Genomic DNA, 26510 nt, shown 5'->3' on the forward strand with positions numbered 1-26510 from the left:
TTCACCTGGAAGGGGCTGGGAGGTGGAGAGGCCTGGGGCTAAAGGCTGGCACTCTTTGGTTACAAATGGCAGAAGCTCAAACTGCAAAAGGACCCCACTGGTGTCAGCAACAGAAGGATCAAGAAACATCTGGATGAACTGGAAACCCGAGTTGGTGGGGCAACCACTCAGTGCAGTGTCTGTCCCAGGAGCCACAGGTCAGTGGCCCAGTCCACCGTACTACACCGCTCAGGCAATCTCTCACCAACCTCACTCCACCATGAATGTTTCTGTACAGAAATGGAGACCCAGTGTTTAGGGAAAAATAAACAAAAGGGAGCTGTAGTCTTTCTGCTTGGCTAAGCAAAGTAAGATGAGGAAAGGGTACCGAAGCAGCTAGAAGGCAGTCCGCGTCCTGAACCAAGACTCTTCGTCATTCCAGAACAGCGATGAAGCTGAAAGAGGTCCACTCCCAGCTTCAAGATCACCTGGCACTAGAAGTTATGTGCAGAGGTTTAGAAAAAGGTTATGGTTTTTTTGGGGGGGCGGGGGGAAGTACTGGGGATTGAACCCAGGGGCGCTTAACCACTGAGCCACATCCCCAACCTGTTTTTGTATTTTATATAGAGACGGGGTCTCCCTGAGTTGTTGAGGCTGGCTTTGAACTCAGGATCTTCCTGCCTCAGCTTCCCGAGCTGTTGGGATTACAAACATGTGCCACTGCACCTGGCTTAGAAAAGTTTTTAATAGGAAAAAACCAAAGTCAAACAAATGAGAATAAAGAAAGTGTATTTACACAATCAACTACATATAGGAGTGAAAATATAGAAACCGCAGCTACATGTTTAAAAAAAAAAATCACATGCATCCATCCTCTGAAGTAGGTACAGTGTTTGGGGTGATCACAACATTAGGTCACAAAGTGAATGCCTCTCTAGAAGGAAGACACTGCAGTGTCAACTCCATGTGGCTTCATGCTGAGTCGGTCAAGACCACTGGGAAGCGTAACGCCATGGTTTCACAGGTGTCACACGGTTTTAAGGTGATGCCCTGGGATGGAGCGTAGCGCTATGGTAGGGCACGTGCTTAGCATGTGCGAGGCCCTAGGTTCAACCCCCAGCACTTGCTTAAAAAAAAGAAAAGAAAAAAGATGCCTACCATATATTTTTCTTTTTTACTTTTTTTTTGGTGGTGCTGGGGATTGAACCCAGAGCCTTGTGCAATGTGAGGCAAGTGCTCTACCAACTAAGCTATACCCCCAGTCCCAAAATGCCGTATAAATAAATAAACAGATAGATGAAGAATAAAGACTTTTAGGTTATTCTTCAGATTCTGCTAAAGGTTGATTTCACTGACAACTACCTAAAAAATCCAGGTGATAAAAATTCATTGTATCCATTGAGAATCTGCTGGTGCCGGGTGTACTTATTGCACAAATGGCCTTCTCAATCCTAGGAGTTGCAACTGGCTCTATGCCTGCCAGTCGTGTCTGCTCATCCGTGACCCATTCCAGTGTCAGTGTTCTTGTTCAGCTTTGTCCCTTGCCCAGACCCAGCACTCAACCATCCCTAGAGAGATGTGTGCTGAATGAGGAGCAGAGAGAAAGGCCGCCATTTCTAGAGCGCTGCAAGAATCGCTTCGTGTCACTAATGGCTTCAGCGCCATCCTGTATAGAAGGAATCGACCTTTAGCAGAATCTGAAGAATAACCTAGAAGTCTTTATTTCTTTCTCTATTTATCTATTTATCTTGCAGTGCTGGGGACCAAAGCCTCGAGAATGCTAGGTAAGTGCTCGACTACTGAGCTACATTCTCAGCACTAGAAATCATTAATTTTAATTAGGAAAAAAAGGTACTTTAAAACAATAAAATCAATATACAGTCACGCACCACATAACTGAGGTGTGGGTCAGCGGCAACTGCACACCCGAGGCAAGGCAGCAGAGCCTCGGCGGGTAGCCAACTAGTTTGGATGAGTACTGTTGGCCAGCAATGAGACTGCGTGACACTTTCCTCACAGGCGTCCCTGTCACCGGGTGGTATCTGACTATGCACAGCTATAGTCACAACCCTAACCCATATGCAGTAAGAGGTGCAGGAGATGACAGGGACAGGAAGACGGTGGAACGTCCAGATTTACAAAATAGATATTTTAGTCCAGTTTAGTGAAGAAATATTTAAATATATTAGGAAGAGCCAATGTGACAGAATTATAATAATAATGAGGAAGATGACCGCCAGGCTTCAAAAATAATAAAAGCTTTGTTCAGTTCAAAGACCTATTTACCAGGAATTCTGTCCAGATCAGGTCTCTATGGGAACTCAGCATATGATCGCTAATAACTTTCTGCAGTTCCCAAGGAAAACATGAAGGGAGAACACAGTCCTGTGACAAGAAAAATGAATATGACCAATAAATGATCAGTCACAGAAAACATCCAGACCTGCGGGAGAGGTGGGTTTAATCTGTAAAGAGCCACCACGAGCAACGCACTGTGCAGTGATAGGTGCGCTGTCAAGCAGGGCTTTATGTCACAATTAATGAACATCTGGGGATAAAGACGAGCAAGCACGACACGAGCGGGGCTCGGGGGTCACTCCTGGAGAACCCAAGACACAGGACGAACATCGGGTTCAGGATGCAGTCTGCAGCTCAACTTGTTTTCACAACATGATGGAAGGGAGAGGAAATGTGACCCGAGACTCAGAAATATCTCACTAAACTCTGGTGTTTAATAACCAGAAAAATAGCCAATAGTTAGTTGCCATTTCCTGAACCATGGAACCTTGAATACAACGTCATGAAAACGACATCTCAGAGGAAGAGTATGGGGAAAATACCAGTCATAAAAATACCATCATTACTACAAGGAACTGCAGCGACTGTAGAGAGAAATCTGGGACTATGTCACACTGACACACAGTGGGAGAAGCGGGGGACGGGTCCGTGGTCTGAGTCCATCTGGTTTCTTCAGGTTCAGCCCCTTTCTCTGGGCACAAAAATCCCAGGTGGCTGCGTGAAACGGAGACCTTCCCCAGACACTAGAGGGTCAGGGCCCTGCCTTTAAAAGACCAGTCAGCCAGGGGACCGTTTGGGGTTCTTTTGCAGGGTCAGCAACACACGCTATGATCGCTGCCCTGCATACACACTCTGCAGAAATTCTCACAAAACACTTCCCTGAAGGAGGAAGACTCATTTCTCACCACTTTTCCAAAAAGATCCAGAGACCGTCAGACTGTTGGAAGGTCCTAATTATTCCTAGTTCTTTGCTTCCCAAATATAAAAGATGTGCTCCTTTCAGGCTACTAAATTCATAAACCTTGAAATAAACTGCACCAAGACCTGTAAGTTTGTTTTCAATACAACAGTTAAATTTAAATGACAATTTGAAAGTATGGGGTTGGGGATTCGGCCCGTGGCAGAGTGCTTGCCTAGCATGTGCAACGCCCTGGCTAGTCTTCTCTGGAGTTGACACGAGGCAGCCGAGAAACCACATATCCTGTTATGAAATACGACTTGTACCTCTTAGTATTGATCCAGAACCTTAAGTTATTTATGAATACTTTACAAGAGTACCGTGAACGGGAGCTGTGAGAGGCTCTTGGATGAGAAAGGCGGGAGAGGGCCTCACACCGGGGTTCTGCACATCCACGCCGGGGGACACTGGACCCTTCAATTGCCCTTGACCACACACCTGAGCTGCAGAGCTCGACTCCCGGTGTTGCCTTGAACCCTGAGCAGAGCCAAACACTGGAGAACTGTCTGGCAGCCGCGGGTCAAGGAACTCAGCACCACTCTTCTCTGTGCCTACAGTACCAGCAAAGTTAGTCCCAAGCAATTCTGGGGTGTCCGTAGGCCTGAGGGAAGAAAGCAGGCAGGAGACCATGAGATCAGCCGTCTCTGGAAGATGGGAAGTAGTCTCATTTTAATTAGAGCTGGTTTTTACCTACAGCTGAAAGAGCTCTGACCTGAGCCCTTAAAGAAGGCCCTCTAGAAGCTGCCATTCCTGTGCTCCGTGAAACCCTGGTCCTCCTCCCCGATCCCCGCCCACCCCTGCCTCCAAGCCCTTTGCAGATGAGGGCCTGCGCCAACTCTGTCGCATCAGTTCTGTCTGACCATGAAGCAGACAGTCCTCTATCTTTGCAGCAGGTGTCCACGGGGGTGCCCCTTAGAGTATCAGAGGCCTGGGTGGCCCCAGGAAAGGCAGGCAGTGCCCTCCCTTAGTCAGCTCCCTCAAAGCAGGTGCTGTCCATAGGGGTCACTCAAGTGCAGCAAGAGACAGGAGGGAGGGGAAGAGAGATCAGCCAGAGGGAAGAGGCCAGCAGGGGTCTCCTGGTCACCTGGCCCACTGAGCAGGTACAACTTGGCCCCACTGTCTCCTCTCACCACCTGTGGCCACAGCTCTTTAGATTGTGTTTTGTCCCCAAACAGGGTGGACAGGCACACAGCCCCCAGTCCAGACCCTGTCTTTGGGATGCAGCAGCAGGAGCCATAGAAAAATCACCTAGAGGACTGCTGGGCCCAACCAAGGACTGAAAGAGACCATCAGACGCTGACCAGTCAGGAGAGAGATCAGTGAGGAGGACCGGGGAAGACCCAGGGACAGGGAGGACAGGGCAAGCACAGGGCTCAGTGGCCCACGCCTGGCAGGCTCCTACCTTGGGCCGGTAGCCCTGCTTGGCCATGATCTTCGCCTCCTGCTGCAACAGAGCGTCAGAGAGCTGCTCTGCCTGCCTGGTCTCCGCCTCTTCCTCCTCCGCCTGCTGGTCCTCTTCCCATGCCCGCAGCTGGCGCTCTGCCACCTGGGCACCAAGAACAAAGTCACCGGAGGAAAGGCCCAGAGGTGAGAGCGCTGGGAGAGAAAGCCTGTGGTCCTACCCGGCTGCGGGTCAGAGCTAAGGAACAATGATGGCAAATGCCAGGAAAAGGGAATGGGCCTCAGGGGATGGAAAAAGCCATCTGTGTGGGGCTATGGGCCTGGTAAACATTCTGCACAGGCTGTGTGTCTAGGAGAATGTTCTGGGTTAGACATCAGGTACCAAATAGAGACCTTAGTCCAGTAAGCCAGCTGCTTCCAGATGAAGACAGCACAAAGAAACAGGATGTCACCTGGTGCCCACCAGAGATGAGGGACTGCAGGAGTGAACCCCAGCCACCAGGCTTCTGCTGGAACTCAACAGCCAGAGTGGGCGGGCAACGGACCAAGTCAAGGGTCTCTAGATTCTGTCCCATGGATGCAGAACCCGGGCAGGGCCTGCTGCCTCAGGCTCCTGGCAGAGATGCTACTGCCCTCAACGTCAGCCCCACCTGGGCCTCCAACTCCTGCTTCCTGGCTGACTTCAGTTCTTCACTCTCCTCTCTCGCTCGGCGGGCCGACTCTCTTGCCTCCTCGAGATTCTGAATGAGTTGCTCCCTGTGTCTGAGGGATTCCTCTTGGGCCCGTCGGTTCTGTTCAATCTTTTCTTGTATCTGTTGTTGCCTCCCCATCAGAACCTATCCTCAGGAGAGGAAGAGGAGGATTTGAATCTCAAGACACCTGTCGTTCTACGAGCCCCAGAGAGGCTGCAGCTGCCTCAAGACCCAGCCTAATCCTCAGACCCCACCTTAACCCAGATGGAGGACTCAGGCCCAGCCACGGGTCCAGCCAGACCAGTGCTGGCCATGTTTGCCAGGTACAAGGGTATTTCCCACCCTCTCCTCACACACAGATGCAGGCTCGGTGCCAGAGACTCCCAAAGAGTTTGGCTGGAGCCTGTTCCCCAGACCAGGGAAACGAACAGAAACAGGCCCACACAACTCACGGGCTCTGAAATAAAGAAAGAAAGAAGCCACACAGATGACCAGGGACAACCTGGTCAGCCTAAGCTTGGATTCAAATCGACTTCTCCATGCAGCACAAACCAGAGGACTGCTGTGTTGGAGACTGGACCCCAGAACAACGTCACGTCCCGCCACAGGCCAAGGCCACAGCCGAGACTCAGTGACCAGGAAGCCACCACACCCACACACCAGCTCTACTCTCTGCAAGGACACATGAAGTGGCCACAATCAAGAGGAGAATTTAAATGGAGAAAATCAGAGCCACTGGAGAATATTTAGTACTCACAAATGAAAAATCACCAACTGCGACCCAATTTCCCAAGGATTAAAAATGTGGCATGCTGGCAGGCACAAGGTGCGACCTTGCATTCTGAACCACTTTCAAGTGTTTTCCTCTGTAGTTTAGCTTTACTCCCAGGACTATTTGCTGGGTCAATGGGAAGGAACTACTAGGCAATTGATGGAAAGTAAGAGAGACCTCTATTTTTTTTATCTAGGTATTGGCATATCCACATCTGTACTGCTCCTGGGGGTGATGAAAGCGATGAGGATGATGTGAACACTGATGTCCAGAGGGGTCAGCAATTGAGAACCAGGTAGATCCCTTCACCCCAAAAGAGATCCTAAAGTCAATGACTTGAAGAAATCAGATCCCAAATATCCTGGAGGGAGAAGTGGGAGAGCCTCTCAGTATGTCCACGATTGAAGTTCAAACAGAAGCCATCCGCCAAAAAAGAATGGCAGGCTGATGGGACGACTGGATTAAGCATCAGTTCTTTTAAAAGGGCATCCTGGGGCTGGGGCTGGGGCTGGGGCTGAGGGTAGAGCACTTGCCTAGCATGTTCAAGGCACTGGGTCCAATTCTCAACACTGCATATAAATAAAAAAATTAAATAAAGGTCCACCGACAATTAAAAAAAAGGGCATCCTTGAGATGGACAGCAAAGGAACCACAATGGGAAATACCTTAAAGAAAAATTCATTGACTTAAAAAAGAAAAATACCTTTGATGCAGGAAGAGTACCCATGATGGGTGTACCTTCCACGCATGCTCTCTGGTGGGCTTCTGGTGACCCACCCAGGGAAAACACCCACAGCAGGGAGAGCCTCCCACAGGTGCTCCACACAGCATTCTTTATCGTGACTCAAAGTTAGAAAACAACAGAATGTCCACAGAGGAAAAAGGAAAGCCAACCAGGGTGCACCTCGTGACAACGCCATCAACATGACACTTAGCAGATGAACTAGTAGGTCGAAACTGGAAATCAAGTAGCACAGTATTTACCAAAAAATTTAAAAATAAAACAAAAAAAACGACCTATGCAGGCAAGACGCCCTGCACAGAAACAGGAGAGTGGAAGGAGCCAAGCGGCCGTGGCTGGGGGGCGGGGGCGGGGACGCTCTGCCCCGACTTTTCAATTGTGTTTTTCTGTACTTCTGAATTTCTAATAAGCCTGTATGACTTTTACAATGCTTTTTAAAGCCCACTTAAAATAGCCAGAGACTATTCCCAGTACGCTGGCAGGATCATTATATGCCGGCCGACTCCAGACACTGCCAGGACCAGTGGCCAGGTAAGCCCCTCGCAGCTAGGATTACCTCGGTCATCAGCCTGTCCCGTGCGCTCTGCTCCCGGGCCCACTCTGCTTCTCTCTTCTCCCACATCTCTTTGGCCTCCTCCCTGGGCAAACACAAGCGGATGACAGAGGCTTCACACCACGTACAGAAAGCTCTAGTGCTGACCTGCACTGCAGCCGTCTAACATGAACAAGACCATCAGGACATGGAGACGGGAGAGCACCACCGTACCCAAGCAAGCCCTGTCACCCTACATCTGGGGTCACAGCTGGCTCATCCTGGTGCAGGCAAATGACTCCCACCCACATCCATGTGGGCAGTGGGAATAGGGCTCCTCTGGGTGGAATGGGCTGGCTGAGAAATAAAAGCTAAGAGAAATAAACAGCAAAAAAAACACAGAAAGTAGTTTCAAAAGAGGGGACAGGGCGGGCAAGCTGACCATGATCGAACTTCTGGACAAAGATGGAGTCCAAGCCTGCTTTATTTACATCAGGAAACATCAAAGGCCTTCCATAGAATTTTCTTCACCAAAACAGGATGAAGGTGAGCTGTCCAGTTCCTCACGGGATATGCCCATCTCAGTTCTACACGAGGAACTTTCTAGCAGAGCGAAGGAAAAGGTCAAGTGCCCTGGGCCATCTATTACTGGGGGAGAACCACGGACAGTTCCTTCCCCGGCTTCCACACCCTGAGAAGGTGGTCATGGATTTCATGGATGGCTTCCCACAAATGACCTCCTCTAGCATCCATGTCCCCATACCTGCAACTCAGCTGGAGGTTGGGATCCAGGAACAGGGGGGCTGTGAAGCACTCAGCACAGTGTCTGGCACCCAGGAAGTGCTCAGTGCATGCTGCATATTATTAAGTTATTTCAATTTACTAGCTTGATTTTTAGGCTTCAAAGCCAGGTGTGGTAGTACACACCTATAGCCTGAGCTACTTGGGCTGAGATAAGAGGATTGCTTGAGCCCTATAGTTTGAAGCAACACAGCACGGCCTCATCTCAAAAAGAGGTGTGTGTGTACATACACGTCTGTACGTATGTGTATACGGCACAGGTGTGAAGTTTGACGTATATCACATATGATGCACTATTCATGCATACACACATACAGACTCAGGCCCATTTTTATAGACTCAAGAAGCATTCAACATTTCCATAATCTATAACAATTTCCTTTCAGATTTCTAAGATTTAAAATGAACACATCATTACTTTAAATCCTAATAATTTCAGGGAAACATGCCCACAAGGGAATGGCCAAATTAACAGGGACTAATGCTTCAAAGAAGACAGTGGAGGCAGGCACAATGGCACGCACACACCTGTGATCCCAGCAGTTCAGGAGGCAGAGGCAGGAGGACTGCAAGTTGGAGGCCAGCCTGGGCAACTTAACACACCCACCTCAAAATAAAAAGTAAAGGGGCTGGGGCTCTGCGGTAGCACACTTGCCTGGCATGTGTGAAGCACTGGGTTCAATTCTCAGCACCACATATAAATAAATAAAGGCCTATTAACAATCCAAATAAATAAATAGAAAGTAAGAAAGGCTGGGAGTGTAGCTCCCAGCACCCCTGGGTTCAATACACGCTCACACACATACACATACACACACACACACCCAAAGGTGGCCCTTTGGTGACCTAACAGACATTTCAAGGTCCTAGAGCAGAGAGCAGGAACATAAGCCCAGGCAGCTGCCACCTCTCACCTCAACAGCATCTGCAGCTCTGCCTCCCGTGTCCTCTCGAGCTGCAGCTGCTCCTCGATGACCTGCTTCATCCAGGTCACGTCAGCCAGGGCCTGCTCCCGCCTGGCCAGGTGCATGCGCTGGGCCTCGTCCTCCTTCTCCAGCAGGGCCTGCAGGATGCGCCTGTCTGCCTCCTAGAGGAAGCAGGTACAGCGGTGGGCGCCTGGCCAGAGCCCAGTTGCGGCCCCTGAGCTTCTCTCCCACAGGGATGCGTCCCCTCCCCCATCCCTTCCCCACAAGCTGCAGAGGGAGACTCCACATTCTCAAGACAGAGAAGGGAAGATGCTGGACTGTTTCCAGAAGACATCACGGGTAACCAGGAGGGGCGGTTCAGTCAGTGTGGGTGCCCTGGTCCAGCCGTGCAATAGGCCATCCCCTGCCCAGGGGCACCGGGTCATTCTCTCTCACACTGAAGCTGCAGGGAGCAGTGTGCGCGTTTCTTTGTGCATCTGTCACTGTAGTTCATGTTCGCAGAAGTGGAATTGCTGCCTAAAAGCAGAGCCCCTCTCCACCACCCTGTGCCATCACAAGCCCTTGGACATAGGGACAGCACGGCTTTTTAGAACATAATTTGGCAGCAATTCCACTTTTAAGAATATCGAGTACAGTGACACAAACACCAAGGCTGTGCACGCACCGCTCCTGCAGCTCCAACGCAGGAGGGAAGAGCCGGAGGCGGCCCATGCCCCGCACGGGGGCAGCATGCACAGGGGTGACTCTGCGTCCCAACAAGCTGCCCTGACAGAGAAGGCCGGGAGGGTGTGGAACGCTGGGCCGACTCCCTTGCTCATGGGGGGCTCCGTAAAGAACCTAAAAGGAACCACTGAGCAGCTACAATAAAAAAGCCACGCTTAATCTAAATACACTGCTCTTTTTAAAGTTACGTATGTACTACTGAATATGCTAAAAGAAAGCAACCTCAATTGTATTCAAAAACAGCCAAAGGAAAAAAGCACCCAACTCTTTATAGGTATGTGTATCTAGACAAACAGGCACCAAATGGACATCCCAGGGGAGGGGCAGCACAGGAGGAATCTTTGTGCTGTTTAGGTTTTCTTTTGTTGTTGTTGTTTTAAACAATAGTTTCACTGAAATATAATTTTTGTGGGGTTTTTTTGGTATTGAGAATTGACGAGGCACGCTTTACCACTGAGCCACATCCTCAGCACTTTTTAACTTTCCATTTTGAGACAGGGTCTCATTAAGTTGTTGAGGCCGGCCTCACACTTGTGATTCTCCTACCTCAGCCTGCTGAGCAGCTGGGATTACAGGTATGTGCCACCAAGCCCAGTCCTTGAAATATAATTTGATGTTTTGATACATATATACATGTTAAATAATTACTACAACCAAGCTATTAACATACATAACCTCATAGTTACCTTTTCCTGTGGTGAGAACACTACTTTTTTGACAAATATTTTTTTTCTAGGTGGTGCTGAGAACTGAACATTGGATCTCATGCACGTCAAACCTATGCCCTAATCCTACGCTGCATCCTCAGATTTCAAATCACAGCAACAGTATTCTGAGCTATAATCCCCAAACTGTTCATTAGATTCATTCTCTCACTAGAGCCAGGCGTGCTGGCATATGCCCCTAATGCTCCTAATCTCTTAATCCTAAGGAGGCTGAGGCAGGAGGATCACATTTGAAACCAGACTGGGAAAGACTCTGTCTCAAAAAAATAATAAGGACTGGGGCTGTCACTCAGTGGCAGAGCACCACTGGGTTCACTCCCCAGTACTGCAGAAAAAAAAAAAAAAAACTAAACAAAATGGGAAGTACGTATCCTTTGACCAACATCTCCCCATTCCCCACCCCTCATTTTTTAAAAAAATTCTTAAGAGAATGCAAGTGTCTACTGAGCAGCGGAAGATATTTTTCAAAAAAGGGTGGAAAACGCCAAGACATCCACTCAGACTCACCAGCTCCTGTTTGATCTGCTGGGTGCGTCGGTTGAGCTGTGCGTTGTACTGATGTCTCAAAAAACGCCTATGAATGACAAACCGTGGGCTGCCTTCAGTACTTTGCAAACAATAGAATGGAGAAGAGACATCTGCTCACTCAGGTGACATCCTCTAGTGGATGGAGAGGATGGGTTCCAGGGACCCCAGTGTGAGTCTGTGGATGTAAGAGGCTGCCTGCCTGGACCAGGGCAGGGTTCCCCACACGCACCCCAACTCTGCCTTCCGCCGGAAGGCTGCCATCTGCCTCCTCTCTTCCTCCAGCCTCTCCAGTTCCCACCGTTGCTTCAGAAGATTCTCCTGCTCCTTCTTCAGTTTGGTTGCCTGCAGTTTTAAGGGTAAAGCCAATGAGATCATGGCAACCAAATCGTCTGCGATTTCTCCTCTCCATTTTTGGCAGGAACTACACAAGCATGGCCTGGCCCCCATGGCTCACAATCCCCTCCATCCCTGGGGTTCAGCCCCTTTCTCAGCTTAACTTGTCCACTGGTTCCATGTCAACTGAATCACTTCCTGCAAGGGTCTTTTCTGGCCCCTTGAACTTTCTGTGCTGTCCACACTTAATGTACCTTAACAGCTGCTTCCCCACCTGACCAGCAACCCCATGAGGCCAGGGGTGAGGACCTTGCTCAGGCTCTACTCTCACATCCAGAATTTGTGGTGGGCAGTAAGCATCCAGTCATTAAAACATTTAGGCAAGGAAAAGGAAGAGGACAGGAGGTCAAAGGATATGGGGCCTCACTGCATATGAAGGGGAAGATCCAGGCCCCTCGGAGTACTTAGCACAGCATCCTCAAAAGACAGGCTCCCAGACCCCCGAGACCCAAGACCAGCTACCAGCGAAAAGCCGTGTGCTACCTCATCCAACTGAGTCATGTCTGCTTAACGCATGGGAAACCCCACATTCTAAGACTCCCAGAGATGGCTATGCATCTAGGAGAACGGTGTTATCTCAGGTTGGCTAATGTTCTAGAATCTAGGCACACGACTCCAGAGCACAGAGGACCTGGATGGGAGTACATGGGAAGGGAGCACCGTCTGCGGTTGCACTGCCCGGAATCGCCCGCCCAGCTATCTGAGGACCTGTGACCTAGGCCCGTTTCACACTCACCTCCATCTCCTTCAGCTTCAGCTCCTCCATCTGCCGACACAGCGCCTCCGCCTGCAGCTTATCCTCCAGGTGCCTCCGCTCCTCCTCGGCTCTCAGCCGCTCCATTGCCTCCCTCCGAGCTATTTCGTATTCATTTTCATAGCGTCTGTTCTCTTGCTCTTTGGTGGCTTCCTCCTGCAAGAAGCCACATTAATCTGAGAGCCAACACTTGTGACATGCAGCCCCCTGGGTCTTTATAATATGAATTTTATCAAAACAAACTCCAGCAACAAAAAATGCCCTTAAAGACACATGTGTCACTTTCCACCCATTAGCCCTGATCACCTGGCCTGCACCTCGTCACTAAGTCAATAACATAAAACAGGAAGAAAATCCAGAGACAAAGACACTCTCAACCACCACACATGTGGCTATTTCCAGAGTCACATACTACACCTGTTTTTTTTCTTCTTTCTGTGTTTCCCAAGAGTTTATCACATGCTTCTTGTGAAGGTCCAACTCAATCTAAGGATAAGAGGGGGACAATATTAATTTCCTCATTGGCTTATGTGACACATACTACTGCTGGGAACATTTTTTGGTACCTTCCATGCCACCCGCTGGAACATGATCATGACTTCTACGGGGCCTGAGTGGCTTGGTAAGGTGCATGGGGGGCTCTGACATAGGCTGAATGCTGGTCAATTAGAAAACCAAAGGACCAGGTGCTTCCAAACCAAACTCCAGCATTGAAACAAAGTAACAGAAACTCTTCTCAGTGGGGCAGAGAAGCAAGCAAGCCCGCAAACACTGAGTAGAAATAAAATTTCAAAAGCCACCTCTGTTGGCCTCAAGTGCCAGATTCCCAGGCTCTGAGAGACAGCTGGATGGGGGCAGACCCTGGGAGCCCACCATGAGCTTGGTCCCCAAAACTTCCTCTGCAAAGTAATAACTGTGAAAACAGGTGCTCCCTCTATCAAATGATGCAACAAGCAGGTCCAACAAGTCTGGGGTTACCAGAGATAAGGGCTTAGAGAATCTTCTGGATTAGAAAAGGAATGTGACACTCTTTCATTTGAAATTATTTATAAAGTTTAAATTCTTCCCCCAACACTGTGAGCACTGTGATGAACTGAATGTTGCCAATAACTTTTCTGAGGACATGACTTCACCCACTAAGCTGACAGACAGCCACGGAGAGGAGTCTTCCCACAGGTTAATGCTAACCACACAACACTCAAAAGCGCCCAGAAACTCCATCCCTTAGCAACCGCCAACTTGTAAGTGTGACTACAAATGAAGTAAAAGTGCCAAATGTGCTCAAAGCATTAAGTTGAAGTAAATGAATATCACTCATCACTGAGATCAACTTCCTTCAGCCAGTCTCTGCTAAATGATGCCACCCTTTCTCCCTGTCACCAGGTCCTGCAGTTTCATCCACCTGTCTCCTGCCATCCCAGTTCAGGCCTTCAGCATCCCCCAACTGGGCTACGCAACAGCCCCTTCAACACCCTCCTCTGGGCCCTGGTAAAGCGCTCTGGGTATCCCCAGGGCCTCCAGGGGACTGTCGGGGACTGTCTGACTCTGTCTGCCTCACCAGCCTCATCTCTTGGGGACTGCCGCTTCTAGTGTGATGTCCCAGCCTCTTTCAGCCCCTGGACTTACTCTGTTCTCAGAACTCAGGCCTGATTCTCGCCGTCACCTCTACTAGAAGTTCTTCCCTCACATTGATACTGTCGAGTTAGGACCCCACCACCCTACTACCTCCTCTAGGATGCCTCCTCAACCCCTGAACAGGGGGCTCCCACAACCACCTGCCCAGTTCCCTATAGCCTGCACTGAACAAGCTGCCCACGGGCTCCCCCACTGGCCAGCAAGCTCCTTAAGGGCAAGGATCACACCCCAGCAGCAAAACACGCACGTATTAAAACAAACGAATGAACTGCTCATCTGACCAGGTTTCCGACCCGGTGCTCTTTTTAGGAGCTGGAGATTCCCTCCCATTTCAACTCAGAACAAGACGCATGGTAAAAAAATTTTAAATCTGGCTTCATAATTTTATCTACTCAGGTAAATCAGTGGATTACCTCTCGGAGTTTTGGGTTGTTCTTTTTCCAGTGTTCATACAAAAGTTGTTCAGCAATCTGAAAACACAAAAGGGGAAGTCTGATGTCGCTTTTCCAATCCATTCATATTCTGAATGATGCACAATGGAAGTCAGCTCAGGCCAAGATGTCCTCCTGCTTATGAGATGTCACCGCACCCATCATTCAAATCCACACGACCAGCACCTACAGCACTGGGAGCCAGGCTTCCAAGCAGAATGGACGACTCTGACAAGTTACGAATACTGTGGTGATGAAAGGGGCCAAAATCTGATGCCACAGATGGGTTCTTTCTAGGGGGTCCCAAATACACAGCAAGCTATGAGCAGACTGGGGCTCACTATTCCACAACTGCTTTGGAAGATAAAATACAGCAGTCCCAGACCTTTGTGGAACCACAGAACTGGAATTAGGAAAGAGGAATCAGCTGTCATCTTTTAAGGGGCCAAAGAGAAGAATGCTCCCTGCACAAGAATGGAGGGGGCACTCTTCCAGGCTGGCTCTGGAGGTAACCGGCATCTCATCAGACCAGAGCTCCCAGGAGTGACTGACCCCATGTCACTACACTGACAGGTGGGGATGCCCCTACTCCTCCACAGTCTCCTAAGGGCTATGACAGTTACCAGTTTCCTCTGTTCTTCTTGGGCAGATTTCAGATTCCCATGCCGCTCCCGGATTCTTCGTTCCCGCAAGTTCATGCTCAGCCTCAGCTCTTCCAGTTCCCTGACCAGCAGGTCCTGTTCCTCCAGCATAAGCTGCCGGAGTCTGTCTCGACGCGCTTCCAGACTCTTCCTCTTCTCCTCCTTCATCTTCTCTCGCTGGTAGGCATGCATGCTGGGTAAGAAGAGGCCCATGAAACATCAATCGTGCTACAGCCTCAGGTGGCATGCTCTACTCCACCATGTGGGAGGAGAGACTGAGGCACACACAACAACGACACAGGAAGGTGCTCTAAGCCAAGGTGAAGAGAGCAGGTCACAGAACAAGATGCATATTTTGTTTTTGCAAAAAGAAAACATAATGGACGTATATACACATGTGATAGTAGTAATAGCTAATTTTTTGAGCAATTACTATGTGCCAGGTAATATACACATGGGAGTTTTTACATTATTTATCACTTGAGTCCTTATGAAGTAGGTTTGGTTTGGGCCTCATTTTAATCATAACCAGCCAGGCGTGGAGGAGCACATTTGTAATCCTAGCCAAGTTGAGAAAGGAGGATCTCAAGTTTGAGGCCAGCCTGGGCAACTTTCAAAATAACTAAATAAAATAACTGATGAGGAAACTGAGGCTTATTCATACAACAATGACACAGCCAGGCTTTCCAAGGTCCGACTCTAAATCTTATGCTTTTAATCTCCATGTTTTTACGGTTATTCTATAAAATGGGCTGTGTCTGTGTATGTACTTAAACACAAAAGGGAAAAATATGGAAGGATATGTACCAGACTGTTGACTATGTTTCTCTCTGGGATGTGGGTAGAATTCCAGATTCTACCATATGTCCACTTCTATATCATTTTATCTTTTCCAGTGCAAATGCATTACCTCAATGCTGATTTTTTTTTTCCCAATTTCCAGCTTAAAAAATATATCACCACATGGGTCATCCATGCTGTTGGGCAAATCTCAAGAAAACATGCCATCAAACCACACTCCCCTGGCCCTTAAGGTCACATCCCCTGACCAATAAGTGCCACCCCTCACCTCCATCTACTGGACAGTTACCTCCGCAGGTAGGAAGCTTTGGAGCTCCATTCTGCCTGTTTGGAGGTATAGATGTCAGACCTCTGGAAATAATGGCTGTTCTGGTCCCACTGCTGCCGGAGCCGGGCTTCTTGTTCTCTCTGTCGCTGCCGAGTTGCCTGCTGATCCAGAAGCCTTCGGCTGCACCAGTAGGAGGGCAGCGTGGGGAGCGCCATCTATGGGGAACAGCAATGGCAGGAAAATGAGCCAAATGCACAGGCTCGGTCCACTGCCACAGACTGCTTATTGGTTCCAACATGCCTTAGTTCTGGTAGAGCCCAGGAAGAGCTAAGCCTGGGTGTAGCACCTGGAAGTATTTCGGGCTACCATGTGGGACCCTGAAGAAACAGATGCACGGAGGAAATCAAGTTGCCTGGCAACAATGCTGGAGCCTGGAAAGCAAAGGGTAGTCTCTGGTCACCATTCCTCCTGAGCCAAGAGCTGCCTCCCGGGCAGAGGGTGTGCACAGAGCTTGAACTGTCTGGGGAGCTGTGTACAGACCAGGCATCGTCCTCCAGGTGCTAGGGGCACATAATCTTCATCCGTGGGTCCCATGTGGCCTGCTGCTACCCACGTATGGCCTGTCCTGAGACGGGGGCAGGTCTAACGCACTCTCCTCGGTCCTGTAAAGCCGCCGTGGAGAAGAAGCTTTTGCACCGAGTCAGCAGCTTCAGATTCCAGACCCCCAGGCCGGGCGGTTTCCCTTAACAAACCACATCCCCTCTCAGCTTCCAACACCCACATCTAGCAAAAGCAGCTACAAAGGGTCACATCCAGCGCGCCAGCCGCAGAGAGAGGGCCGGCCCCCAGGCACCCGGGGCTCGCGTCGCGATTCCCCGCCCGGGTTCCTGCCCGCGCGGCGCCGCCTGCGGAGGGTCCTGCGGGACCCGGCCTACAGCGGGCTCCCCCGGACCAGCCCAGCCTCCCGACTCACGTTCTCCTGTGCCCCAAAGTTTCCGAAGAGTCACCCGGCCCGAGCTCCCACATGCCCCGACCAGGCCGGGCCAGTTCCGAGGGTTCCCTTCCAGCCCGCGCTGCAGCAAGGCCGGCCGTTTTCCGGCTCGTTGCCTGGGTAACGTTCTGGGCAACGGAACGCCACAAGGGCCAAGCCACCTCCGCGCGATATTGGAGGCGCGAAGGAAAAGAAGACTGCGTTTTTTTTCTTCTGACGCCCCCTTGTGGTGGGCGGGAGATCAGCGACAAACCTCGTTAGTCCACTCGAAACCCCAGCGTGGTGGTTACGTGGGTGGGATGAAGGTGAAGAGGAGCGTGCGGAAACCAAGGCTATAAGATAGAAGAGGAGAATGTGGCAGCGGTCCTCAAAGTCAGGGATGGTGGTGCACGCTAGTGCACCTCCCAGTGGCCAGAGAGGCTGAGACAGGAGGATCACAAGTTCAAGGCCAGCCTCAGCAGTTAGGTAGACTCCCTTGTCTCAAAATAAAAAATACAGAGGGTTAGGGGTGTAGCGCGGTGGGAGGGCAGCCCTGGATTCAATCCCCAGTGCTGAAAAATAGTAAGGTTGACAGGGGCCCCTAAACATGGCTGCACAGGGGGGGCTTCTAAAAATCCACTTGCCTTTTTTAAAAAAATCCAAATGCCCAGACCAAACGCGAAGCGAACCAGGCTTTCTGAGAGTGTCAGTATTGTTCCCAGTTCCCCAGGGGTATTCAGTGTGCAGCTGGGATGAAGAACTGCCACCCTAAAAGTTACAAGTTACTGATAACTTCCCATGGTAGTCTTAGACTGGATCAGGAGCTTTCGTTCTAGTTCATTCTACTCATATGCTTCCTATGTTTTATAACTCACATGAATTATTTTAGGTAGCAGCTATTCCATTAAAAATAATAGAAAGTAGGGCTGGGGGGTGTAGCTCATGTGTTCAAGCTCATGTTCAACTTACACCTTGCTACTTGCATGGTCCTGGACAGATCTCGTCCTCTCTGTCCTCAGTTTCCTTGTCTCTGGAATAGCGTTAACAATTGTGCTGCTTTGTGGGTGGCCCTTGGGACAGTAAATAAAGATGGAGCACTCACGGGGTCAGACCTACGGGCCCACAAACAGGAGCCCCCCATCCCACCTCCCTTTGGTTGATGAGGTTTCCTGAGGAGCAGACCTGCTCTGGGCTCCAGACTCCCCAAGGTTGCCCTGATCCTGGGCCAAGCTCATGGCCATTCTCACCTGTTGTATCCCCAGTGCACGAGGGAGACAGCTGCCCGCTTGATCAGTGCAGCAAGGAACACAGCGCGTGTCTGTTGCCAGGCCCCGGGGAGCAGGGTAGGGACTTCATGTGAATGGGAGAGACCGGGCTTCACCTCCTGATTCTGGGTCTCTCTCTGGGCCTGTTTCCTCATCCACACAGTTGCCTACAGGACAGGAAAAGCTCCCCTAAGGGAGACTCAAGGGCCCCGGGCTCGACTGGCCTACCAGAGGGCGGCCATTCCCAAGCAGCCTGAGCCTAAAGGCCCCAGGTCATGGCCTCTGGGCCTCTTCTGCTGGCTGGCCATCCTCACTGACCACCCCACACAGCCAGTCCAACTTATCAGCCTCAAGATTATACTGATGAAGCCTGAAGCTCATATACCTTTACAAGTACCTTTTCCTTCGTTCCTCGCACACATGCCGTGAAATATTTTATTGTTCCCATTTTAGCCTCAACTGAGCCTCAGAGAGGTGCCATTACTTGCCTGAGAAACCCGCAGCTGAAAGGTCGCTGAGTCAGGATTTGAACCCAGCTCCTCTGGTTCCAGAGCCTGGGCCCTCTCCATTACCATGTCCCTTCTGTGTCCCCAATGTGTGGTGCGTAATGGGCAACAAACACGTGTCAAGAATGGAAAAGTGAGTAGGTCCCTGTCTTTGCACTCTTCCTCCCGCCCTTCTCGAAAATAAAAAAGGAAATGTGATGAAAGCAAGAAAAAAAGAACAGGAACGAGCATATCTTGAAGACCTACTAGGTGCAGGATGCTTTTAGACACATTACCTTGTTTAAGCCTCCCTCCTACATGGGAGGCAGGGGTCCCTGCTCCCCTGTTATAGATGAGAACACTGAGGTGCTGAGAGGTGAAGCAGCTCTCTCCAGATCACAGGGCGCGGACCAAGAAAGCCAAGACTAACACCCAGTTGGTGAAGCTTATGACCCCCCTCTTCAGTCTGTTTTCCCAGGGGTTTCATGGGTTTGTGTCCTGCAACCTGCAACTCTTCAAACTTCAAACTTCCACTTGAAACTCTTAAAAGAGGCCTGCAAATGTGGACCAGCTGGGTGCCATCTAAGGAGTCAGCAATGTTCAATATTTCATGACCGGCCAATGACTATGGCCCTTAGACGGCTGCAGGAAGCTGCTCTTGGACTTGTGTGTCTCATCGTCCAGCACGGGAGGAGAAAACCGGGGAAGGAGGTAATGACATGACAGTGGCCCTCCATCAGCTGAAATGTGACAGCACGGGAGGCCACACAAGAGCCTCAATTAGCAGGTGGCATTGCCAAGATGTGTTTACCTACAGTGGGTTTTCTCAGCATTTCAACATCCACCACCCAGCTTAACTCTTCACCTTTGGGCTCTGCCCTCTCAGAAGACCGAGATGCAGACGCAACTGGGCTCAAAGATTGGCCATAGGGCTGCTGGCTTTGTGTTTTGATCATGACAATATTATCCAGAATCCCGTCCTGATTCCGATAAGTGTAAATATCCTAGGAAAGAAGTATAAGACGGCACTTGCTGAAAACAGTGGCTAGGCACAGGAGCAGGAGGAGGGGTGATTTTCATTTTTATTTCTCACTGGGTTTTTAGTTTTACAATGCTCACTGTTACTTGTGTAATTTTTTTTTTTTTTTTTTAAGAATGAAAAGATTGGCAAGCTGGGTGTGGTGGCACAACCTGTGATTCCAGCTGCTCAGGAAGCTGAGGCAGGAGGATCACAAGTTCAAGGCCAGCCTGGGCAAATAATGAGATCAAGGAGTTGGCAGAGCTGCGGCATCCTTTGCTGACGGATCCAAGAGAAAAGAGGTCCACCCCCACCCCCTCACCCCTGCCTCCTTTCCGGACTCCTCGGTGGCTCAGGGTGTGGCCGCTTCATCCTCAAAGGTAGAAAGGGAAGTACCCCCTGGCTCTTCTTCAGTGGCAGGGCTCGCTTTCAACATTGTGGGAATGCTGCTGTGCTTTCAAGATCCACGTACCCCCTGGGATCATCCTGGTTTCCCTCCGCAGGTCAAGGACTTCAACCTTTGTCACATCTGCACAGTCCCTTTGGCCGTGTAAGGTGGACAGCTTTTGAAGTCACTATTCCAGCTTCATCGTGGGTCACTTGGGGTCATTGTCTCTCTGACGTAGTTCACCACCCCTGCAGGAGGGCACCTTCTCACCCATCCACATGTGCCTGGCACACGCTCCCCGCAGCAGACAAGGCTCCCAGCCCACGGCACTCAACCCCTCCCCACCCCAGCGTGCAGGAAAGCCCGGTGATCTTCAGGTGTGTGCCCAGCACTACCCAGGTGACGCCTCAACCGGAAATCGGACGCGCTCATCAGAATTTGTTCTAACAGGCTGGCTTCTGTCTGCATAGGAGGAGGGCCACACATGGAATTCCATTCCAGAACCTTTTACTCGGAGCCTAGACATAACTCCACCTGCCTCCATCTGCTGAAATCTATTTATTGGATAAAATAGCTGATATAATCTAACATTTCTTGATATTCGTATTCTTTTCTGAGGCTGGCTTTGAACTGGAGATCCTGCTACCTCAGCCTCTCAAGTGGCTGGGATGACAGGCATGTGCCATCGCACGCACCCAGCTTCAGAGTGTAATTCTTGAGTGACATATACCACATCATCAAGGGGAACTGCAGTGGATTCTTATTTTTTTCTCTCTCTTAAGAACAATACACTTAATACTTTCACAGGATTCCAAATGAAAAACATATATTACTCATGCTACACGTTTTCAATCTGCCTTGGACAACACACACACACACACACACACACAAAAACATGGTACTCAACTTGAGTGTTTTCACAAGAAGAATGTGAAATCTCATTTTCCCACAAAGACAGGTTTAAAAAAATACAAGCAACATTAAACAACGGTGGCACCGGCTGACTTCCTCCAGTCTCTTTTCAGTCCCACCAGACACCGACACCGCCCACAGCCGCACAGGGACCCTCCCCTTCCACGTATTTCCCTCACCCCACATTTCAACAAAAAAAAAAAAAATAGATTATTTAAAGGTGTGCCACTGAATGAAAACTACTACAACATGCTTTTTTAAAAAAAAAAAAAAAAAGTCAATTTACTTGTTGAAAGCTGAAAGAGGGCACTAAGATTAGGTGACAGATAAAGGGCACTGGGAAACACTTCACCCTTGTCCCATTTGCTTCATTCTGGTTGTAGAACATAGGATTGTGCCCCAAAGAACTAATGATGCCAAGAAATCCCAAGCGTTAATTATAAAGAAAGACTATGCTAATGTTTATGCCCAGCTACGATAGTGTGGACGAATATTTAAGTTATAAAGTTGAATTTAAAAAGTAGGATACAAAACTGTACAGACCTGTAAGAGGCTGAAAGGAAATACATAGTTGAAAAGCTCTCCTGGAGGATTATTATTTTTTTAATATGTATTTTTTAGGTGTAGATGGACACAACACAATGCCTTTGTTTCTATGTGGTGCTGAGGATCGAACCTGGGTCCCGACCGTGCTAGGCAAGCGCTCCACTGCTGAGCCACAATCCCAGCCGAGGATTATTTTTAAAAACCTATTAATTGCCAAGAAGTCAGTCTGAACTAAGTTTTGAATTTGAGTGGAGACCGAAGGAAGTCAGCTGGTGCACAGCGTCCAAGGCACTGGGGTCTCAAAGTGGAGAAAAACTGTCCCTGTCTCCAGGACATCGCAGTCTTGCAAAAGTGGGAGGTGGACACATCCCCCAACTACAATGTGTATCCCTTAAAAGCAGACACTGGTGCCAGAGCCATGGTGGTGCAGGCCTGTCATCCCAGCAGCTCAGGAGGCTGAGGCAGGAGAGATCGCAAGTTCAAAGCCAGCCTCAGCAATGGCAAGGTGCTAAGCAAATCAGGGAGACCCTGTAGATTTCTAAATAAAAATACAAACTAGAGCTGGGGATGTGGCTCAGTGGTGCAGTGTCCCTGAGCTCAATACCCAATTAAAAAAAAAAAAAAAAAAAAAAAAAAACACCAGGTACTGCCACTTTCTTAAAATTAAAAGTCATGCTGCAATTCTCACTGAATTTCTTATACAAACATCCTTACACTGAAACTTCCGTGACTCATTAGGAGGCAAAAATGCAAGTCTTTTCTCCTGGTGAGTGCTTCTCCAAAGAGCAGGTGCTAAGTGACCCTCCCTGACATTCTTTCCTAACATCACAGAGCCTGGTGAAGTCAGTTTACAGGGAATGGGAACTCATTTTACTCCAAAAAAAAAAAAAAAAAAAATGAGAGATTTTGAAATGGACAATAAGTGACCGGTCCTGTATCTAGATCAAGCCTCCTCAGTGTGATCAAAAGCTGAGATGCAGGAATGCTAATTGCAGTTAAATTTTTCAGTCTCTTCTTCCAATCACTGGTTTTCAGTGCGCTCCTGGTCTTTCCCCACACTAGGGTGGTCTTCCAGATCTTCATAGAGGGGCCCTGGGGATGGCCAGTCTCCTGAGTTCTCCGGCTTGACTAGGCTTCGGACAACCTGCAGGCATCGCTCTTTCAGGGTATACACACTGGCAGAGTGATGTTGGCAAAAAAAAAAAAAAAATAGGCTGTCCATCCACATTGAGAGATGGCACGAAGAGCTCAGTTAGGTTAACCAGAAGCCCGTTGTCTGTGCCTGCATTTCTGAAGAGCCAAAGGTGACCTCGGTAGCCGTGGATGCTGAGGTTCCTGCCCTGCAGCACCGTCTGGTGCCGTGGAAGTTGAGCCACAGCGGCTGCACGGTTGCACGACGCAGCAGGCTGCTGTCGCAGAGGGTGACCTTGGAGAGCTCACGCGAGGTCTCCTGGGCGTTACCTAGATTTGGGATTCGCTGGCAGGACGCAACAGGGCGGGGTGGAGCGCGCCCCTGGGAAGGCCTGCACAGTCTTGTGGATTCTTATTTTTGTTGCTAGGGTCCATTGTGGATTTAAATGGAACAGGGCTTGGTCACCCTTGGCACCATTTCCAGCTCTCCACTCCTCTTGTCTTTGCTTGATACCGCCAGCACCTGGTGCCCAGTTCCCAGGTCTAACCCCACAGATCCCCTTCTTCTGCATGGGCTGCACAGCTTTGCCAAAGTGACCACCTCTCGAGTGTGACCTCTTGGAACTCTGTTTGCTCTAAACGCACCAATTAGAACTGCCTCAGAAAACTACTGTGTAACCCTGGACTCTGAGTAAAAAGTGGTCACCCCAGATTCCCCACCGTCTCTTTCTCTTGCCCCTCACCCACAGGTGAAGCCCACAGATCCTGGCTGGCTCCACCTTCCCACTGACCCTGTGAGTCCTGGTGCCCGCTCCTCTCTGGGACCCTGAACTCACAAAAGCTGTTTCCACTTTTTCTCTGGCCCCTCTTGCTTCTTACCTGCCTGGCACAACCAAACCTGCCTGTCCTCCCAGTCAGGCTCTCCTAGAGAGCAGCTATCTAGGAGACACACATTGGACACAAAGAGGAATATTACCTGGTCAGGAATAAACTGGACACAGGTGAGACGAGGGCCACAGGGGCATTGGCCAGTAGAAAGAAGTTCCAAAGACAGGTCCACCTGGTTACAGCTTGGTCACCTGGCACTGGCCCGCCCACCACAAGGAAGCAATGTTCTCATCCCATGAGGCCTGCCTGTGCAGATAGGAGAACGAGGTGGCGCGTCCCCTTCTCCACTACTCTGTGCTGTTTAAGTGACCAAAATACTATTTTCATCTAAAAACACTGAAAAAAATAATGTTCAAATATTTGGCTGCTGCCTGCCGAATTGCTTCCCAGGATGGCAGCAAGCCCTGTTGGCTGGTGTCGCCTTGGTGTTAATTAGGGAGAGGCGGCAGACGGGCCCGCAGAACAGCCAGGAGGGTTGGCACGGCGGCTCTTCACACCCAGGGGAGTTGGCTCAACAAAGCCCATTTGGCACATTTAATCCTGCTGAAAACCTGGCAGCCAGAGAGGTGATATCACTGGAATCAATTACCCCTACCATTGCCAGTCCCCGGTAGAAATAACTCAAGAAATCGATTCATAATAACCACACCATTCATCCAGGGCTGCCCGGCTGCTGGCATGCCAACGGCCCAGTTCAGATTTACCCAGGAAACCTGGCATCACCCTGAGACCATCCACACTTTACAAGTGAGACGACCTACGGAAGCTCAGAGAAGGGAGGGGCCGTAGGCTGATGAATAGCTCCTGGAAGTACCAGATCCTAATCGACGGAGCCTCTCGTTGTCACCTTATTTAAAAACGAGGCTTTTGCAAGTTGTGACTCAGTTAAGGATCTTGGTCCTGGATTACCTGGGTGGGCACTCACTGCCATTTGTTAGAGTTGATCTGGAATGTCCCCAAAAGGCCATGTGTTCAAGGCTTGGTCCCCAGCCTGTAGCACTACTGGGAGGTATTGGAACCTTCCGGAGGTGGGGCCTAATAGGAGGTCTTCAGTCACTGGGGCAAGCCCTTGAAAGGAGCGATGGGACCCTAGTCCCTTTTAGTCTCTTTCACTCTCTGGCCATGAGGTAGGTGAATGGTTTGGTCCAATACCCACTCCCACCATGATGTACACCATGGATCCAAAGCAACGGGACCAAGCAATCATGGAATGGACCTCCAAAATTATAAGCCAAAACAAACCTCCTTTTCTTTCGTGTAGTACTGAGGATTGAACTCAGGGCTTTGCAGGTGCTAGGCAAGCTTTCTACCCCAACCCTGTGCTGTGTCCCCAGCCCTTTTTAAAATTTTATTTTGAGACAGGGTCTCACTAAATGATCCAGCCTGGCTTCGAATCCAGAATCCTCCTGCCTCCGCCTCCAGAGTATCTGGGATTGCAGGTGGATGGCTAAACTTTTACACCATACCTAGCTGAACTTTTCACCTCATAAATTGATTATCTCTGGTATTTATTATGCTGTCAGAAAACTGGTTAACACACCATCCTGAGAGGTGTGTTGACAGAGAGGAGAGGGAGACTTCAGATGTCCACAAGGGGAGAGCTGAGGAAAGATGGAGGCAGAGATTGGTGTGAGGTAGCCACAAGCCGCAGGATACCTAGAGCCCCTAGAAGTTGGAAGAGGGAAGGGATAAATTCTTCTGCAGACTATCCTAAGAGGGTGTGGTCTAGCAGACCCAGAGTTCATCCCAGTGATACTGATTTTGAACTTTTGGCCTCCAGAACTGTGAGATAACCAATGTTGGTGGTTTTAAACGCCCACCAAGAGGTAGTTATTTGTTACAGCAGCCACAGGAAATGACTTGCTCAAGGCCACATGGTTAGAAAATAAACATGCTGTACTTTAAACAGAGTAACTGTTTATAACTGTTGGCTGCTAGTATTGTTATTACTGTGCTGCACGTAGAGAGGCTCCCCGGTTTAGGATGAAATGTCAAATAGACCGTGCGCTTGAACTTGGCCTTCTTCATGCATCCCACCAGATGCTGTTGGGGAGAGACGGGATTTGATGATTCAGTTTGGGAAGAGGCTATTAATGCTGGGTGGAGCCAGCTTGGGAAAACGACACACTTCGTGGGTTGAATAACTCACCCCTGGAATTCGTTTCACAGGAACCAGTTGGTCCTGCCCATCAGCTTGGGAGGGAGTTTGCAACTCACAGAGAGGCAGGGTGGCCCAATAAACCAAAAAGATGAAGGGGCTCCTCCATATCTGGTAGTACTTTACCCCACGACACTTTATGGTGTTTTTTATGTAATCTTCCGTCCTCTTGGCTCAGAGGGGAATGTCCATCCTATTCTGTTAAGCTGGGGGTAGGAATGATGGCTGTGGCTAAAGCCAACTTGCTAAAGGTTTATGTGGCTCTTTCTTTTTCCTCCCCTCTCCCCACTTCCCCTCCTTTTTCCCCTTCTATTCTTTTTTTAATATTTATTTTTTAGGTATAGATGGACACAACACAATGCCTTTATTTATTTATTTTTTTATGTGGTTCTGAGAATGGAACCCGGGTCTCGCCCGTGCTAGGAGAGCGTTCTACCGCTGAGCCACGATCCCAGCCCCTACCTTCTATTCTTAAGCAGTTCAAACCAAAAGCTCGGGTCCAAGAAAGCCAAGCATCAGCAATGAGGGTGGGGAGACGGGTCACGCTGATCCAAAGAGAGGTCAGAGACTGAATGGGAGAAGAAGGGTGGCATCAGGGGGGATGCAAGCATCAGGGCTTCAATGGGGCATAAAGGGCACCCTTGTTGGGGAGCGGGGTGGCGGCCATGACAGGAAATTGTTCCATGTCAGCGTTGGTCAATAATTGAACATATAAAAAAAACAATGAGAACACCGAGTTTCTCACGATT

The 26510-nt window shown here is 49.6% G+C and overlaps 1 protein-coding gene across 1 annotated transcript; it reads right to left on the reverse strand.

Moving 5' to 3' along the window:
* Positions 1 to 801: 801 nt before the first annotated feature.
* On the reverse strand, positions 802 to 17092 carry Tchp (trichoplein keratin filament binding). Its single transcript, XM_077105213.1, has 13 exons — positions 16974 to 17092; positions 16022 to 16215; positions 14914 to 15124; positions 14273 to 14329; positions 12642 to 12710; positions 12207 to 12380; positions 11307 to 11419; positions 11057 to 11123; positions 9090 to 9262; positions 7399 to 7480; positions 5287 to 5472; positions 4638 to 4781; positions 802 to 3836 (listed from the first exon to the last, which is right to left on the reverse strand). The coding sequence occupies exons 2-13, from the start codon at positions 16213 to 16215 to the stop codon at positions 3804 to 3806; spliced, it is 1503 nt and encodes a 500-aa protein (XP_076961328.1). The 5' UTR covers positions 16974 to 17092; the 3' UTR covers positions 802 to 3803.
* Positions 17093 to 26510: the final 9418 nt, after the last annotated feature.

The sequence above is a fragment of the Callospermophilus lateralis genome, chromosome 1, assembly GCF_048772815.1.
Source record: "Callospermophilus lateralis isolate mCalLat2 chromosome 1, mCalLat2.hap1, whole genome shotgun sequence".
In the NCBI taxonomy this organism is placed as follows: domain Eukaryota; kingdom Metazoa; phylum Chordata; class Mammalia; order Rodentia; family Sciuridae; genus Callospermophilus; species Callospermophilus lateralis.

Coding starts and splice junctions, on each gene's coding strand:
- Tchp (XM_077105213.1), bottom strand. CDS start 16,215: ATGGCGCTCCCCACGCTGCCCTCCTACTGGTGCAGCCGAAGGCTTCTG. Junction 12,381..12,641: donor AGAAAGAAGAAAAAAAACAG/GTGTAGTATGTG, acceptor GGCTTCTTGCAG/GAGGAAGCCACCAAAGAGCA. Junction 11,420..12,206: donor TGAAGCTGAAGGAGATGGAG/GTGAGTGTGAAA, acceptor TTAAAACTGCAG/GCAACCAAACTGAAGAAGGA.